Source organism: Muntiacus reevesi, chromosome 13 (assembly GCF_963930625.1).
Source record: "Muntiacus reevesi chromosome 13, mMunRee1.1, whole genome shotgun sequence".
Lineage (NCBI taxonomy): Eukaryota > Metazoa > Chordata > Mammalia > Artiodactyla > Cervidae > Muntiacus > Muntiacus reevesi.
Window position 1 is genome coordinate 39,733,707 of NC_089261.1, and position 17,410 is coordinate 39,751,116.

Genomic DNA, 17,410 nt, shown 5'->3' on the forward strand with positions numbered 1-17,410 from the left:
AGAGTTGGAATACTAGTCCCTAAATAAAAATATTTTTCTTGTAACAAAACTAAAAATTACTCAATCACCTGTCTCTGTGTTCACAAATATTACCTTGGGGTGTTTTCTACATTCTCTTTAGTAGTTGTAATCTACAACCCATTGTTAAGCTCGCTATTATCTTTGTGATTTATGAACATTAAGACTTGGTTTTCTTTTCCCTCTAGGATCCCCTGCTCTGACCGGAACTGGAACAATCAATGTCATAGTGGATGACATCAATGACAATGTCCCCACTTTTGCCAGTAAAATGTATTTCACAACAATTCCTGAAGACGCCCCAACTGGGACAGATGTTATATTGGTAAATGCCTCAGATATTGATGCTTCAACCAATGCGGTTATCAGGTCAGTGCCTTTTCCTTTGTACATTTTGATTACTTTTCTCATTAAACATTAGTCTTTGGATGAAATGCATATAATGCTTCATTTCATTGGAAAAGCCACAGCATTAATACCTAACCCTATTGTGACTGAAAGTAAGTGAAAGTTTTAGTTGCTCAGTCATCTTTGACTCTTTGTGACCCCGTGGACTGTAGCCCACCAGGTGCCTCTGTCCATGGAATTCTCCAAGCAGGAATACTGGAGTGAGTAGCCATTCTTTTCTCCAGGGGATCTTCCTGACCCAGGGATCGAACCCAGGTCTCCTACATTGCAGGCAGATTCTTTATTGTCTAAGCCACCAGGAACTATTGCTAAATAACCAACTATGCCTAAATGAGGATTAAAACAATAATGATCTTATTGTTCCAAAATTTTATCTTGTTAATTTTATTTATATTCTTACTGCATTTCATTCTTTGGTAATTTAGGAATTAGGACACAGGTCGGGGGCGGAGATTATCATGCTTCATGTGGTTGACTAGTGTCACTTAGAGGTATTTGCCTGGTGACTGTCTGGAGGACCCAAGATGGCTTCACTCACACGCATGGTGCCTTGGCAGGGATGGCTGGAACATCAGGCTCCATTGAGCCCCTTCTCTGCTCTTGTGGTTTCAGGGCTTTTTAATGTGGTTCTTCAGCAGGGTAGTTGGACTTCTTTATAGGGCAGAAAAACCTCTGGGTTCCAAGGACCTCAGGTGAAAGCTACTAATGTTCTTAAAGTGGCAATTGAAGTGGCAATGCATAACTTCTGGAATACTTTGTCATAGCTGCCATGCCCAGCCCAGACTCCCTGGGCTAAAACCTATGTGTGAAAACTCTTCAAATAACTATTGTCTCATATAATCATATATAATACAAATTGATGCTATTTTTATCTTGCAAAAATTATCATATCCACTTTAAAATTAGGACAGTTCAGCTCAGTTCAGTCGCTCAGTCATGTCCAACCCTTTGCGACCCCATGGCCTGCAGCACGCCAGGCCTCCCTGTCCATCACCAACTCCCAGAGTTTGCTCAAACTCATGTCCATTGAGTCAGGGATGCCATCCAACCATCTCATTGTCTGTCGTCCCCTTCTCCTCCCACCTTCAATCTTTCTCAGCATCAGGGTCTTTTCAAATGAGTCAGTTCTTCACATCAGGTGGCCAAAGTATTGGAGTTTCAGCTTCAAAATCAGTCCTTCCAATGAATATTCAGGACTGATTTCCTTTAGGATTGACTGGTTTGATCTCTGTGAAGTCCAAAGGACTCTCAAGAGTCTTCTCCAACACCACAGTTAAAAACCATCAGTTCTTAGGTGCTCAACTCTCTTTATAGTCCAACTCTCACATCCATACATGACTAATGGAAAAACCATAGCTTTAACTAAGTGGATCTTTGTTGTCAAAATAATGTCTCTACTTTTTAATAAGCTGTCTAGGTTGGTCGTAAGTTTTCTTCCAAGGAGCAAGTGTCTTTTAATTTCATGGCTGCAGTCACCATCTGCAGTGATTTTGGGGCCCCCCAAAATAAAGTCTGTCACTTTTTCCACTGTTTCCCCATCTATTTGCCATGAAGTGATGGGACCAGATGCCATGGTCTTAGTTTTCTGAATGAGTTCTAAGCCAACTTTTTCACTCTCCTCTTTCACTTTCATCAAGAGGCTCTTTAGTTCTTCTTTGCTTTCTGCCATAAGGGTGGTATCATCTGCATATCTGAGGTTATTGATATTTCTCCAAGCAATCTTGATTCCAGCTTGTGCTTCATCCAGTCCAGCATTTCTCATGATATACTCTGCACATAAGTTAAATAAGCAGGGTGACAATATACAGCCTTAACGTATTCCTCTCCTGATTTGGAGCCAGTCTGTTGTTCCATGCCCAGTTCTAACTGTTGCTTCTTGACCTGCATACAGCTTTCTCAGGAGGCAGGTCAGGTGGTCTGCTATTCCCATCTTATTACAACTTAAATGAAAAGTATTTTCCCATTCTATTAAATCATTATGCCAACCTCAATCTTATATACTCTGACTTGCTTTGTTTTTAATGTAATATTTTGGATGTTAATCCAAATATTTTGGATGTTAATCACTTCTTGCTACTCATGGAATCCTAGAGAAAATCCATCTTCTCCTCTGGTTAATAGAGATTTTGTGTATTAATTTCCACATTAGCTACTTAAATATTATATATTTAAGCCATTTTACCAACTACTGATGGGTTCTGTAAAAGCACAACCTTTTATGTGTGATGTTAATTTTCCTGTATAGTCTAATGTGATCTTTTACACAACAGCTATCCAACAAATATTTGTTTATATTCTTCTTTCCACCAGTTTGATCATGTTATAACTTTTAATGGATGGTGTACTTAGAGTTTTACACTTTATATAACATTTAACATTTTCCCTTGTAGAAAACCAGCCTGTGTTAATTTCCAGTCTTTATCAAATTTTTATCTTTGCTTCCCAGACACCCATCCCAGAATTTAGCTTTTATAGAAATGAATTCCTTTTTTCCCCCAACTGACCAAATGTCCATTCAAACCTCACTTTTAAATATTTTATGTCATAACATTGGAGAAAGTCACAAAACTAAATCAGCAGAGTGAACATCCAAAGGTAAATCTCTTATTCTGTGCTCTTGATTGCATCCCATTAGATTTCCTTCAGATCTTTAATTCAACAGTTACTACATTTCTCTCTGGATCTTCAGATACTCCCTCATTCCTGTATCATATCTTTATCCCTACAGAAATGCTCAGAATATATGGTATTGAGTTCTGGTTCCTATTTACTTACATGACTTATGAAAGTCATTTTAGTATCTTCATGGCTCCGTATGGAGCTTCCCAGGTGGTGTCAGTGGTAAAGAACCTGCCTGCAAATGCAGGGGACATAAGAGAAGTGGGTTTGATCCCTGAGCTGGGAAGATCCCCTAGAGGGCATGGCAGACCTCTCCAGTATTCTTGCCTGGAGAATTCTATGGATAGAGGAGCCTAGCGGGCTATGGTCTACGGGGTCACAAAGAGTTGGACACAACTGAGCCACAGTGTGCACACACCCAAGGCTCAGTATATCCATCAGTAAAAGTGGAGTTAAGAATTGCTGCCTTCCAATTTGTGAGAATTAAATATTGATATATACTGACCACCTACTAGGTGCCAAATATTTTCCTGTTTCCTTCTCCAGGGGTTCTTCCTGACCCAGGGATCGAACCTAAGTATCTTAAGTCTTTTGTGTTGGCAGGCAGGTTCTTAACTGCTAGTATCACCTGGGGAAGCCCATATGTGAAATCAGTTAATATGTGCAAATGTCTCTTACACATAATTGTGATATTAAAATTACTAAATTTATGTTAGTGTTTTTTTTTTTAATAGCATTCTAATAGCTATTTTATTCCTAATATATTCTTTCTTGAAAAAACATCTCCAACATAATAGTGACTGGCACCTAAAGAAATGCACTAAATGAGTAATTCTAATATTCTTTAGAACTTTAGAATTGTCTTTACTCACATTTTTTACACCTCATTTTTGAGAGGGTAGGTTACTACCTCAAAGCTTTCTCCAGCCAGTTATTCTTAAAAATCTCTCAATCAAACTTTCTCCTCCATTGCTTTACCAGAAAAGACTGTTTGAATATTTATTTCTGAATCCTTATTTCTCTTTACCGTTTGCATCACAGGTCATCCTTTCTTACTGGCATTTTGTTTTCTCCTCAGTGTCTGTCTCATTGTTATTTCTTATTTCTCACTCTGTATCTTTAACCACACCTTCTAATTTGCCTTCTGTGTTTCCTCTTTCTCTCTTCATAGTAATCTGAACATCCCCCATAGCACTTTTTCTCAGCGCTTTTCTTTTCATGTGTGTATGAAAGACAGAGAGAGAAAGAAAACAGAGAATTACCCATTTCCATGGCTGGACCTATGCAGAAAACATCTAGGAAACTGCAGAAAACCTCCAAACCTGTCATTCCAGAGATTCCCACCCATATTTGTAACTCTCCAGGAGGCACTGCTACCTAGAGATGCTGGACTCATAAGCACAACACATCAGAAGCTCCTAGCTTTTCTGTTTCTCATCTTGGCATTCTGCTTTCTTTTACTGATACTGTCTCACTTTCTTTGTCTTCCTGCCCTGATGGCTTACAGTCATCTTTGCCGCCTCTGTATTCCTTTTCTGTGTATTCCTCCTGCCAAGATCCTGATTCAGTCCATAATTATATCATGCCCAGATTAACATAATAAAAATTAACTTACTTTTCCGACTCTGATTTATAATCCTTCCAATCTATATACCATACTCTTCTGTTTAAGGGCTTCCTATATGGCGCTAGTGTTGAAGAACTGCCTGCCAATGCAGGAGATTTATGAGACTTGGGTTCGATCCCTGAGCCAGGAAGATCCCCTGGAGGAGGAAATGGCAACCCACTCCAGTATTCTTGCCTGGAGAATCCCATGGATCCAAGAGTCTGGTGGGCTATGGTCCACAGGGTCGCAAAGAGTCGGACCCGACTGAAGCAACGTAGCATGCATGCATCCTGTATAATTTTGAAGCCCTTACGACATCCCAGGTACTTTGTTAAGTTCTGAGGAGTTAAGCACCTCAGTTCTCATAAAGAGAAATCTTTAATATAGAAGGTAATTTTGCTGTATTACAATTATAGTACCTTGTAACAAGCATAGTTTAAACACAAAATGTGTGGGAACAAGAGCATAGTCAGTGAAACCTGAGGAAATAAGTAGAAGCTTTGAGTAACTGATGATTTTTGGAAAGGCAGAGGAATAGTTTATGAAAAAATAAAGGATAAAAGGCATTCTAGGCAAAGATAGAAACAGGTACAAAGGTAAAGCTATGCAAAAACCTAGCATCAGAAAAATAAAGCTATTCAATATGGTTGATGTGGGTTAGGAATGAGCCTTGTATACCATATGAGAAGATTCACATTTTTTTTTTTTGCATCTAGTTGGGGAAGCAATTGAAATGTTTTAAGATGGTCAATAACATGACTAGTTTACATTTTATGATAATTCCTCTCAACTTTGTAGGAAGCAATTTGGATGAAGCAGAGTCAGTCAGTGAATGAAAGAACAATGGTAGTAATATGTATTTCAGCTTTAACAGTGAAACTCCTCCATCCTCAAAAGCTTTTAGCTTTCAGTTTGCCTAGGGCATAAGGCCTAGTCTGCATATTCCAGCCACTCCAGAAACGGCCCCAGCATCTCTCCAAACTTATTTTACACAAATCTTCAATGGATAGCCAAACTTTCAGACTCAATGGATCACTTTCTGCTTCTAGGAAAAGGATTTGTGCTTTCCCAAGCATTCTGGCTTTGTTCAAGTCCTTCCCTATCCTAGAGCAGGGTTCTCCAAACACAACCTGCAGGCCAAATTCTGGCCAGAGCCTACTTTTGTAAACAAAGTGTTACTGGAACATAGCCACGCCTATTCATGTGTGTATTGTCTATGACTGATTTTGCATTACAACGGCAAGCTGAATGCTGCAACAGAGATCTGATGGTGTAAACAGCTGAAAATATTTACTAATATTACTAATATTTGCCAAAATATTTACTAATTTAAAATATTCACTGATCCTTTATAGCAATTTGTTGACTCCTAGCCTAGAATACCTTCATTCTCCCTTTTCATTACTATTGTAAGATGTGTGTGTGATCAGTCACCACCAACTCTTTGCGACCCCATGGACTGTAGCCCACCGGGCTCCTCTGTCCATGGGATTTCCATGGGTTCCTATTTCCTACTCCAGGGGATCTTCCCTGACCCAGGGAGTCTCTTGCATCTCCTGGGCCAGCAGGCAGATTCAGCCCTATTGTAAGATGAGTAATCATTTTAAATGAGTAACCCCTTTAAATCTTAACCTAAATTTACTCTTCTCCAGGAAAGGGTTTTCTAGTCAAAAGCAATCTCTTTGTCTTCTGAATCCCTGAAACAATGCTTCTGAGCAGTTTCAGAGCACTTAGCACTTAAATACATGGCCTGGTTTTGCATTTACTTTTTTATGTATCTTTCTTCTATCTAGGATATAAGCTTGAGTTTAGAACTTTTTAACCTACTTAATCCATGTTTCTATACGTTAGTTCATCTTACCCAAATATAAGGGCTTCCCAGGTTGTGCGGGTGCTAAAGAATCCGCCTACCAATGCAGGAGACGTAAGAAACATGGGTTTGATTCCTGGATCAGGAAGATCTCCTGGAGGAGGGAATGGCAATCCACTCCAGTATTCTTGCCTGGAGAATCCCCATGGACAGAGAGCCAAGTGGGCTACAGTCCACAGGGTCGCAAAGAGTTGAACATGACTAAATTGACTTAGCATGCATGCACGCACCTAAATATAAAGATGGATTATAATAGATTTTAAATGATATTTTTATAGCTATGTATGTATACTGTTATGAACATAAACCTAAATTTTGAATTCATGTCACATACTAATTACAATGCCAGGTGCTTTTCAAAAGAAATTACATTTGATACTCAAAAACTACCAAATGAAAGGAATACATACATGCATAATACTTTATAGATAGAGAAGACTTGGAAAGGTTAAGAAATTTTATGAATTTAAGTACTTGAGTGAGATCAAAATTCATGTCCAGGGGAACTATGTTCCAGAGTTCAATTTTTAAACTATTACTAGATCATCATATTCTAGCAGCCCACAACACAGTTCCTTATGATCATAGTAAATCTCAGGAAGAGGTTAAAAAAAGATTCACAAAATCAAATGGGGATAATTCAGCTTTACAAATGCAACAATTGATTGAGATTTTAGATAATAATGATCTGTTTATATCAGTAATTTGAAACAGTAAACTTCTTGAGTCAGAAAATAAATAAAGATCTCCACTGATTTACATTGAACTCTGTGTGTGTGCGCTCATTCTCTTCAGCCCTGTCCAACTCTTTGAGACCTCATCTACCGTAGCCCGCCAGGCTCCTCTGTCTGCGGGATTTCCCAGGCAAGAATACTGGAGTGGGCTCCCATTTCCTTCTCCAGGGGATCTTCCTGACCCAGGGATCAAAACTGTGTCTCTTATGTTTCCTGCATTGGCAGGCAGGTTCTTTAACACTAGCGCCATATGATAAAGAACTAAATCATTGTAAACCAATCCTACATCAACACACCTTCACCAGAGTTGTTTTTGGGCTTAACATTAGCTACAGCATTTCCTGTCTCCCCTAACTGTGCCCCCCCACCCCCGGCTGGGTCTCAGCTTCCTTCTACTGTAGGATAATGGGAAAAGTGCACATTGAGGTCATAAAGACAGAAGTTGAAAGTCTTCATCTGCCATTTATAGACTTTATGCATCTTTGTGCAACTATACTAGCCTCCTTTAGACTCAAATTCCTTATCAATTCAAAATCTAGTACAAAACCACACTATTAGGATGGTTCTGAGGCTTAAATGAGGAAATAAATGAAATCCTTGTCGTCTGCTGAGTACTCACTAAGAACACAATAAAAGGCTACAAAACTGTAAAGAACAGCATGAAAGAAAGAATGAAAGTATTAGTCATTCAGTAGCCTGCCAGGCTCCTCTGTTCGTGGGGATTCTCCAGGCAAGAATACTGGAGTGGGTAGCCATTCCCTTCTCCAGGGGATCTTCCTGACCTAGGGATCAAACGTGAATCTCTTGCGTTGCAGGCAGATTCTTTACCATCTGAGCCATTAGAGAAGCATAGGTGTTTAGATTTAAGAAGGTAGCACAAGACTTGATCTAATAAAGTTCATAACCATAAAAGCAACTAATTTGGATCAGAGAAACAGGACAGAGATTCATCAAAGATGAGACGTGAACCAAAACTCAAAAAAAAAAAAAAAAGAAAGAAAGAATGAAGTGGGGAAAACCCAGGCATATGATCTTGGCAGTCTGTTCATTTTATATTGTCACGTATGCTTCTTTTATCTCTCTCTCTCTCTCTTTTTTTTTTAACTTACAAGTATAAACTTGATTAAAACTGGTATTAGAGATAATGTGAGATAGTAAAGGATATCTAGTATTTAGGATACACTTTTCATACATTTCAGAAACAAAGAAAGTCTAGAAAAAATTAACCACAAGTTACCATGGCAATTTAGTCTTTAATTTTTAAAAATAGTAAATATATTAGCTACTTTTAAACAGACAGTCTTATGTGCAATAGCATAAAATAAAGACTTTACAGTTCAAAGTTCTTTCATGGATTATTGAGTTCAGCATGGGCCAGAACTCTCATCATTTGCCTTTCAACACATTGCTCAATCTAATATACCATGACCTTCTCATATACAAGACATCCAAATCAAATTTGCATGCTTTTTGCATCCTTCTTATTTTTATATGTGCATGCTTAAGGGAACAAATATGTGATTGAACCCTGACCTTTGCTGTCATTAAAAAAAAAGCCTGTAGCACTATGAAGCACTTTTTCTCTCCCTATTAAGTTATCTTGAAATAAAATCACATAATTCTCATAACCCAGGTTTCTACAGACTTTCTTTAAAAGGTAAGACAATGTGATTATTTCATGACTCCTGAATTTCTAACTTCCAAACCTATGATATTTTTAATATCGGGAATAGGTGTTGTCTACTGTGTAAGGGTATTAATAATCTGTAATAATACTTTTATAAGGAGTCACTTCTGGTCCAGGAAATAGTCTTTGTTGTTCTTACTCCTCATCTTGCACGTGAAGTTGCCATAGGATGTTTGAATCTGAGTGATACAAAGTACTTTATCAATTTTGAAATCAGTTCTCAACCAAACTCCCTGTCTATGCTCCGTCTATTTAGCTCTCATTTTATAGAACCTCTTTTGTTAAAACGAACAGAAAAATACGTAGCTCCTTAACAGTTCCTGATGTCTCTAAAAAAGGATGAAGGTGCCAAAATGTTTGTTTTAAACAATGAACTTAATAGGAAGAATGTGCGCTGGCTGCGATGTAAAGTTTTTCCTGCTGTTTCTATTAGACACTTGCTGTTGCTATGTTTTTATGGACACAGAGCAAACTGTAGAAACACCCGTAAGTTCCAACAGGGGCATTTGTTTGTTGGCATGAAGGAGAAGACTTGAAAGATATCCATTTCCTCATTTCCTCGCTACCCTCCAACAGAAAACATTCTGGACCACAGCCAGCTTCTGAACCTTCAAGCTTAGCTACTTCTTCCCTAGCTGAACTCTCAGAAATATACACAGATAGCCTTTTCTTTAGAAAGAAGAGAGAAGCTATTCTCAGTGGAAACTCCTGCCCACTAACCAATCTGGTTAGCATCAAAATATCCATGAAGATGTCAGACCACTCCTTACAACAGGAAAGCAAAGCAGCATGGCCATATGAGGAATAGCAAATGAGAAAATTAGTGACTAGGAATGTCTCTGTATAAATAATCAGTTCTTGAGCTGTTCTGGATAGTCAATATCTGTCACATACAGTGTTTGGTCTCTAGAGAACAAGACCTTCCACTGATCTTTTCAGGTAATATTATGGCACACAGCAGATACATACTTTTTAGATGTATTTAACAGATGTTCATCTGTGATCCTGGCCACTGACCACAATATTAGAACAAGAGCCTGATTTATGCTTTCAGGCTGGTTTATTTAAAACATGATAGTCTTCTGGGTATATTCTGGGGACTTGCATGATTTAGGAAGCTCACAAACCTTGTGAAGACCTGCTTGAGGTCATAGGACATCTTTCCATAAAGGCTGTTAATGTGATGCTCACATAAAATGTGAACTAGCATATTCTTTCACTGCTCTGTGATCTTACTTGTAATGTTTTCCCTGACTTTTCTGCCTCGCTCGTTAAAATTCTAGTAAATAGATGTTGCAGCATTACAACTGGAAGAAATATGCCCATGTCTGTTCTCTGCTTTAGTTATAGGATCATTGGTGGAAATTCTCAGTTCACCATCAACCCATCCACAGGACAAATCATCACCAGCGCATTGCTAGACAGGGAAACAAAAGAGAATTATACTTTAGTGGTTGTTGCCAGCGATGCTGGGTCCCCAGAACCTCTTTCCAGTTCTACCAGTGTGCTCGTCACAGTGACTGATGTCAATGACAACCCGCCAAGATTTCAGCATCACCCATATGTCACACACATCCCATCTCCTACTCCGCCAGGTAACCAAACCACCTCTGATGTCTCACAGATAAATAAAAACTATGCATTGGGCACTTCCGATAAGTACATTTCTGTTTTTTCTACAGGTATATTTCTGACATAGCTAAAGTTTGCAAATCCTCTAAAATTCAACTCCTGCCTAAAGCAATTGAAGGAACATTGACTCTTACAAACTATTTTTTTCTTCTCAGACCAATTGTATTTAAGATTTCATAATTGCCACGGCTTTTCTAGTGCTGTTTCTTAATTTTAATTGAATATTGGTAAATATGAAAATAGATTTCACTTTGTAGTCAAGTAGATTTCTGTCCTAAGATGTAATTTCTGTGTGCCCTGATAGGAAGGACATTATCTATTTTTCATGCCATGTCCTTACATTATATCTGAAACATTATCTTGGAGGTACTAGGCTCTCAACTATATTCATTAATACAAAATTAATATTTTATCCAATGCTTCATAGACAAATTTTCAAAAGGTTTATTGAAAGAATCCTTCAAATTACTTACTACTATAAATATTTTTAACTTAGTTTTAATGGGTGAAATTTTTTCTGTTAATGTGTATGGAGCCAATAATGAACCATGTTCACATTGACAATATGTATTTATCTTTCAAACCCTTATTGAGTTTAGTTTGGATTTATTTGCTTCTTTGCAAAGAATGTCCTACTCTCTTAGGAACTGCCAAATCATCTGCCTTTGGTAATTTCTGAAATGAATTTTGAAACTGGAAAATAAATAAATGAAGTTATAATTAATTTAATTTTCTCTCCTTTAAGATATTTTTAATGAGAGGAAAAAAAAAAAAACAACAAAAAACAGATCCACAATTTCGCCTCTAGTGAATTTTGATCTTCTATTCACTTGAGAGGGTCTAGTTGCTACTGGTTGAAAGTATAAAATCCATAAATTTTTGTGCCAACTTTTTATCAAAAGAAAAAGCCAGTATCAAAGTCATGAATCCCTGGAGTGGGCCTTCAGCTGAAATGATGCTAGCAGGCATGATTCTAGTTATACCCAGTGTGTAATGATGCAATAGAACATCTCCTATACAAAATGAGTAAGACTTAGGCATTTTTCCCCCTCATTAAACATATTGTAATTTAGCAGAATCACTGGCCTTCTTAAAATTAGATTACTTTTCACTTGTGTCACAAACTCTCCTACAGGGGTAGGAGTGCAGGTTTGGGAAAGGTTTCTGAATAAGTCTATCAGAAGCATGTCCTTAGGGCAGCCTTTCAGCATTATCTACTCTATAGTCTGTTCCTTTTTGGCCTTCATTCCAAGCACTAACTTTTGGAATCCAAATTGAGTCCATTCTTCAATTCTTATTTCTTACTACACTATAATTGTTCATATATATGTGTGTATGTATACTTTATAATTGTTGTAGTACACACACATGTCTATACACACACATTCATATGTATACTTTATCTCCATATGAGAATAGCTCACAGATAGAAAACTTTTCCCATAAAACAGTGGGCACGAGGAATTGAAAATTATTTTTTAAGCATATTATTTTTGCTTATATGATTACATAAAATGTAATTCAAAATATTTTAAGACATAATAGAGCAATTATGTGTTTTTACTGTTGGGCAGAAACATAGTTCTTAGCAGAACTCATGTATTATTGTGTTTGTTGGAAGTTATATACAGACTCATCTCCTAAGAACTATAATTTGGAATGATTAGCCATTGCTCTTCCCTGTGCTTCTCTCAAAGGTGCACTGAAAAATATTAAATTCCATAGATCGTCTGGCTTTTAGGTAGATAATGGCAGGTCAGTCCCTGAAGACTACTGTTAAGTAGATTTGACTGGGGAAATTTTGAGACAATATAAGATATACTGTTCTCCACTAGTAATCGTGAGAAAATAAAGTTGTATCAGGTAGCAATATAGTGTTTTATATATAGTTTTAATATACTGTTTTAACTTACTATCAGATGTTTTATTGGGCTTCCATGTGATTGATAACTCCACACTCCCTCTTTTATAGGTTCCTTCGTCTTTGCAGTTACTGTCACGGATGCTGATATTGGACCGAATTCTGAACTCCATTATTCTCTTTCGGGTAGAAACTCTGAGAAATTTCACATTGACACCCTGAGAGGAGCTATTATGGCAGCCGGACCACTAAATGGCACTTCAGAAGTGACATTTTCTGTCCACGTAAAAGACGGTGGCTCAGTCCCAAAAACAGATTCTACAACAGTGACTGTTCGATTTGTGAACAAAGCAGATTTCCCTAAAGTCAAAGCCAAAGAACAGACTTTCATGTTTCCTGAAAACCAACCAGTAGGCACTCTTGTCACTACTGTAACAGGGTCCTCCTTGAGAGGAGAACCTTTGTCCTATTATCTTGCAAGTGGCAATCTTGGCAACACACTCCAGATTGATCAGTTAACAGGACAGGTTTCCATAAGTCAGCCTCTAGATTTTGAAAAGATACAAAAATATGTTGTATGGATAGAAGCCAGAGATGGAGGTTTTCCTCCTTTCTCCTCCTATGAGAAGCTTGACATAACAGTGTTAGATGTCAATGATAATCCTCCTGTCTTTAAGGAAGATCCATTTGTATCTGAAATATTAGAAAACCTTTCTCCTCGAAAAATACTCACTGTTTCTGCAGTGGACAAGGACAGTGGGCCCAATGGACAGTTAGATTATGAAATCATTAATGGCAACAAAGAACATAGTTTCAGTATCAATCATGCCACTGGCGAAATTAGAAGCATTCGACCTTTAGACAGGGAAAAAATCTCTCAGTATGTGCTTATCGTAAAGTCCTCAGACAGAGGCTCCCCTTCTCAGAGTACCTCAGTAAAAGTCATCATTAACATTTTAGATGAAAATGATAATGCCCCGAGGTTTTCGCAAATATTCAGTGCCCATGTTCCTGAAAATTCCCCACTAGGGTACACAGTTACACGTGTCACAACTTCTGATGAAGACATCGGTGTAAATGCAATTAGTAGATACTCTATAATGGACACAAGTCTTCCATTTACCATTAATCCCAGCACTGGGGATATAGTCATCAGTAGACCTTTAAATAGAGAAGATACAGACCGTTACAGAATCCGAGTTTCTGCACATGACTCTGGATGGACTGTAAGTACAGATGTCACAATATTTGTGACAGATGTCAATGACAATGCTCCAAGATTTAGCAGACCCTCTTATTATTTAGATTGCCCTGAACTTACTGAAATTGGTTCCAGAGTGACTCAGGTATCTGCAACAGACCCTGATGAGGGATCAAACGGACAAGTGTTTTATTTTATAAAATCTCAGTCAGAGTACTTCAGGATTAATGCCTCCACAGGAGAGATTTTCAATAAACAGGTCTTAAAATATCAAAATGTCAGTGGCTTCAGCAACGTGAACATCAACAGACATAGTTTTATCGTGACATCTTCAGATCGAGGTAATCCTGCGTTACTTAGTGAGACAACAGTTACCATAAACACAGTGGACAGTAATGACAATGCACCACAATTTCTTAAGACGAAATATTTTACTCCAGTCACCAAACATGTTAAAGTTGGAACAAAGTTAATCAAAGTTACTGCAGTAGATGATAAAGATTTTGGCTTGAATTCTGAAGTGGAGTATTTCATTTTGAATGAGAATCATTTGGGAAAATTTAAGTTAGACAATAATACAGGGTGGATTTCAGTAGCAGCTCCCCTGACATCTGACCTGAATCAAAACTTTTTGATCACTGTCACCGCAAAAGATAAGGGAAACCCTCCACTTTCATCCCAAACAACTGTTCAAATAATTGTAACGGAGGAAAACTACCACACACCTGAATTCTCTCAGAGTCACATGAGCGCAACCATCCCTGAGAGCCATAGTGTTGGAGCCATTGTGAGAACTGTTTCTGCAAGAGATAGAGACACAGCTATGAATGGCTTGATTAGGTACAGTATTTCCTCAGGAAATGAAGAAGGCATCTTTGCAATCAATTCCTCCACAGGTGTATTAACACTCGCCAAAGCCCTTGATTATGAGCTCTGCCAGAAGCATGAGATGACTGTTAGTGCCACAGATGGAGGATGGGTCTCAAGGACTGGTTACTGCAGTGTGACTGTAAATGTGATTGATGTGAATGACAATTCTCCAGTGTTTCTCCCTGATGAATATTTCCCCACTGTTTTGGAAAATGCCCCCAGTGGGACAACAGTTATCCACCTAAATGCAACGGATGCTGACTCTGGCACCAATGCTGTGATTGCCTACACTATACAGTCATCTGATAGTGACCTCTTTGTCATTGACCCCAACACTGGAGTCATCACCACTCAAGGCTTCTTGGACTTTGAAACCAAGCAGAGCTACCACCTCACTGTGAAAGCTTTCAATGTCCCCGATGAGGAGAGGTGCAGTTTTGCCACTGTTAATATCCAATTAAAAGGGACAAATGAATACGTGCCTCGTTTTGTTTCCAAACTTTACTATTTTGAAATCTCAGAAGCAGCTCCTAAAGGTACTATTGTTGGAGAAGTATTTGCCAGTGACCGTGACTTGGGCAGTGATGGGGAGGTTCATTATTTGATTTTTGGTAACAGTAGAAAGAAGGGTTTCCAGATCAATAAGAAGACGGGACAGATATATGTGTCTGGACTTCTTGATAGAGAAAAAGAAGAAAGGGTATCTTTGAAGGTACTGGCCAAGAATTTTGGCAGCATTCGGGGTGCAGACATAGATGAGGTCACTGTGAATGTCACTGTGCTTGATGCCAATGACCCCCCCGTTTTTAGTCTAAACATCTACAGCGTTCAGATCAGTGAAGGGGTGCCCACGGGGACTCACGTGACCTTTGTTAGTGCCTTCGACTCAGACTCTGTTCCCAGCTGGAGTAGGTTTTCTTACTTCATAGGATCAGGGAATGAAAATGGTGCCTTTTCCATTAATCCACAGACGGGACAGATCACCGTTACCTCAGAGTTAGATCGAGAAACCCTACCCATCTACAATCTCACGGTTTTGGCTGTGGATTCCGGGACCCCCTCCGCTACCGGAAGTGCCTCCTTATTAGTCACCCTGGAGGATATAAACGATAACGGGCCTATGTTGACCATCAGCGAGGGGGAAGTGATGGAAAACAAACGCCCAGGAACTCTGGTGATGACCCTTCAGTCCACAGATCCAGATCTCCCTCCCAATCAAGGCCCCTTTACCTACTATCTGATGAGCACAGGTCCTGCCACCAATTATTTTAGTCTGAACACTGCGGGAGTTCTGAGCACCACCCGAGAGATCGACAGAGAGCAGATCTCCGACTTCTATCTGTCCGTGGTCACCAGGGATTCTGGTGTGCCTCAGATGTCTTCCACGGGGACCGTGCATATCACAGTCATAGACCAAAATGACAACCCATCACAGTCTCGGACGGTGGAGATATTTGTTAATTATTATGGTAACTTGTTCCCTGGTGGGGCTTTAGGCTCTGTGAAGCCACAGGATCCCGATGTGTTAGACACCTTCCACTGCTCCTTGACCTCAGGAGTGACCAGCCTCTTCAGTATTCCAAGGGGCACCTGCGATCTGAGTTCCCAGCCGAGGTCCACAGACGGCACATTTGATCTGACCGTCCTTAGTAACGATGGCGTCCACAGCACGGTCACCAGCAACATTCGAGTTTTCTTCACTGGATTTTCCAACGCAACGGTGGATAACAGCATCCTACTGCGTCTTGGTGTACCGACCGTGAAGGACTTCCTGACCAACCACTACCTTCACTTCTTGCGCATTGCCAGTTCACAGCTGACGGGCCTCGGGACCGCTGTGCAACTGTATGGGGCTTATGAAGGGCACAACAGAACGTTTCTTTTGGCAGCGGTGAAGCGAACCCACAATCAGTACGTGAATCCCAGTGGTGTAGCCACCTTCTTTGAAAGCATCAAGGAGATCCTGCTGAGGCAGAGCGGAGTGAAGGTGGAGTCTGTGGATCACGACTCCTGTGCCCCTGGCCCGTGTCAGAACGGAGGGAGCTGTGTCAGGAGGCTGGCCGTGAGCACCGCATTGAAGAGCCACGAGAGCCTTCCAGTCATCATCGTGGCCAACGAACCTCTGCAGCCTTTCCTATGCAAGTGTCTGCCAGGCTACGCGGGCAGCTGGTGTGAAATTGACATAGATGAATGCCTCCCGTCCCCTTGCCACAATGGGGGGACCTGTCACAATTTAGTGGGAGGGTTCTCCTGCAGCTGCCCTGACGGCTTCACCGGCCGGGCCTGTGAGCGAGACATCAACGAGTGCCTGCCTAGTCCCTGCAAGAACGGTGCCATTTGCCAGAACTTTCCAGGAGGCTTCAACTGTGTTTGCAAAACTGGATACACAGGTATGATGGTGTTAAGTTCTTTTTTTGCCCACCAAGACTCTAGTCATATCAAGTATAATAGAAAGCTATGAACTTTGTCATCTTCAAATGCTTTTCTGTAGAGAGTAGGCAGAATCATAGCAAATGCTTTAAGCGATTACTATTGGCCAGACTCTGTTCTAGAAACTTTATCTGTATTAATTTCACTTCTCAGGAGAAACCTGACAAGTGGTAGGGATAATGATTTTACAGGCCTTAAGAAAAGGAAACTGACATAGAGAGAAATTGAGTTGGTTGACTAAGGTGACTCAGTTGATTTGTTGTAGAGTCAGGATGTGAGCTTACACAGTTCATTCCGGAGTTTAAATCCTTAGTCCAGCTACTGAGTGTCTTGTATAAGAGCTAAAAAGAACATCTTATCTTCAAAAAAGTGTTCTAAAGTTAAAGGACTTTGTGTATTTACAGTATACAATCTGGACTATTCTGTGTTCTAAAGAACTGTCATTGTTGTAAATTATTTTATCATCATCGGTTT

General features: G+C 39.5%; 1 protein-coding gene across 1 annotated transcript in view; it reads left to right on the forward strand.

Moving 5' to 3' along the window:
* The window catches only part of FAT4 (FAT atypical cadherin 4), a 174,135-nt gene that overhangs the window by 122,931 nt on the left and 33,794 nt on the right, over positions 1 to 17,410 (forward strand). The window contains exons 7-9 of the mRNA XM_065904930.1: positions 207 to 387; positions 10,287 to 10,537; positions 12,547 to 16,896. Coding sequence (XP_065761002.1) covers positions 207 to 387; positions 10,287 to 10,537; positions 12,547 to 16,896 — 4,782 coding nt within the window. The remainder of the gene's footprint in view (positions 1 to 206; positions 388 to 10,286; positions 10,538 to 12,546; positions 16,897 to 17,410) is intronic.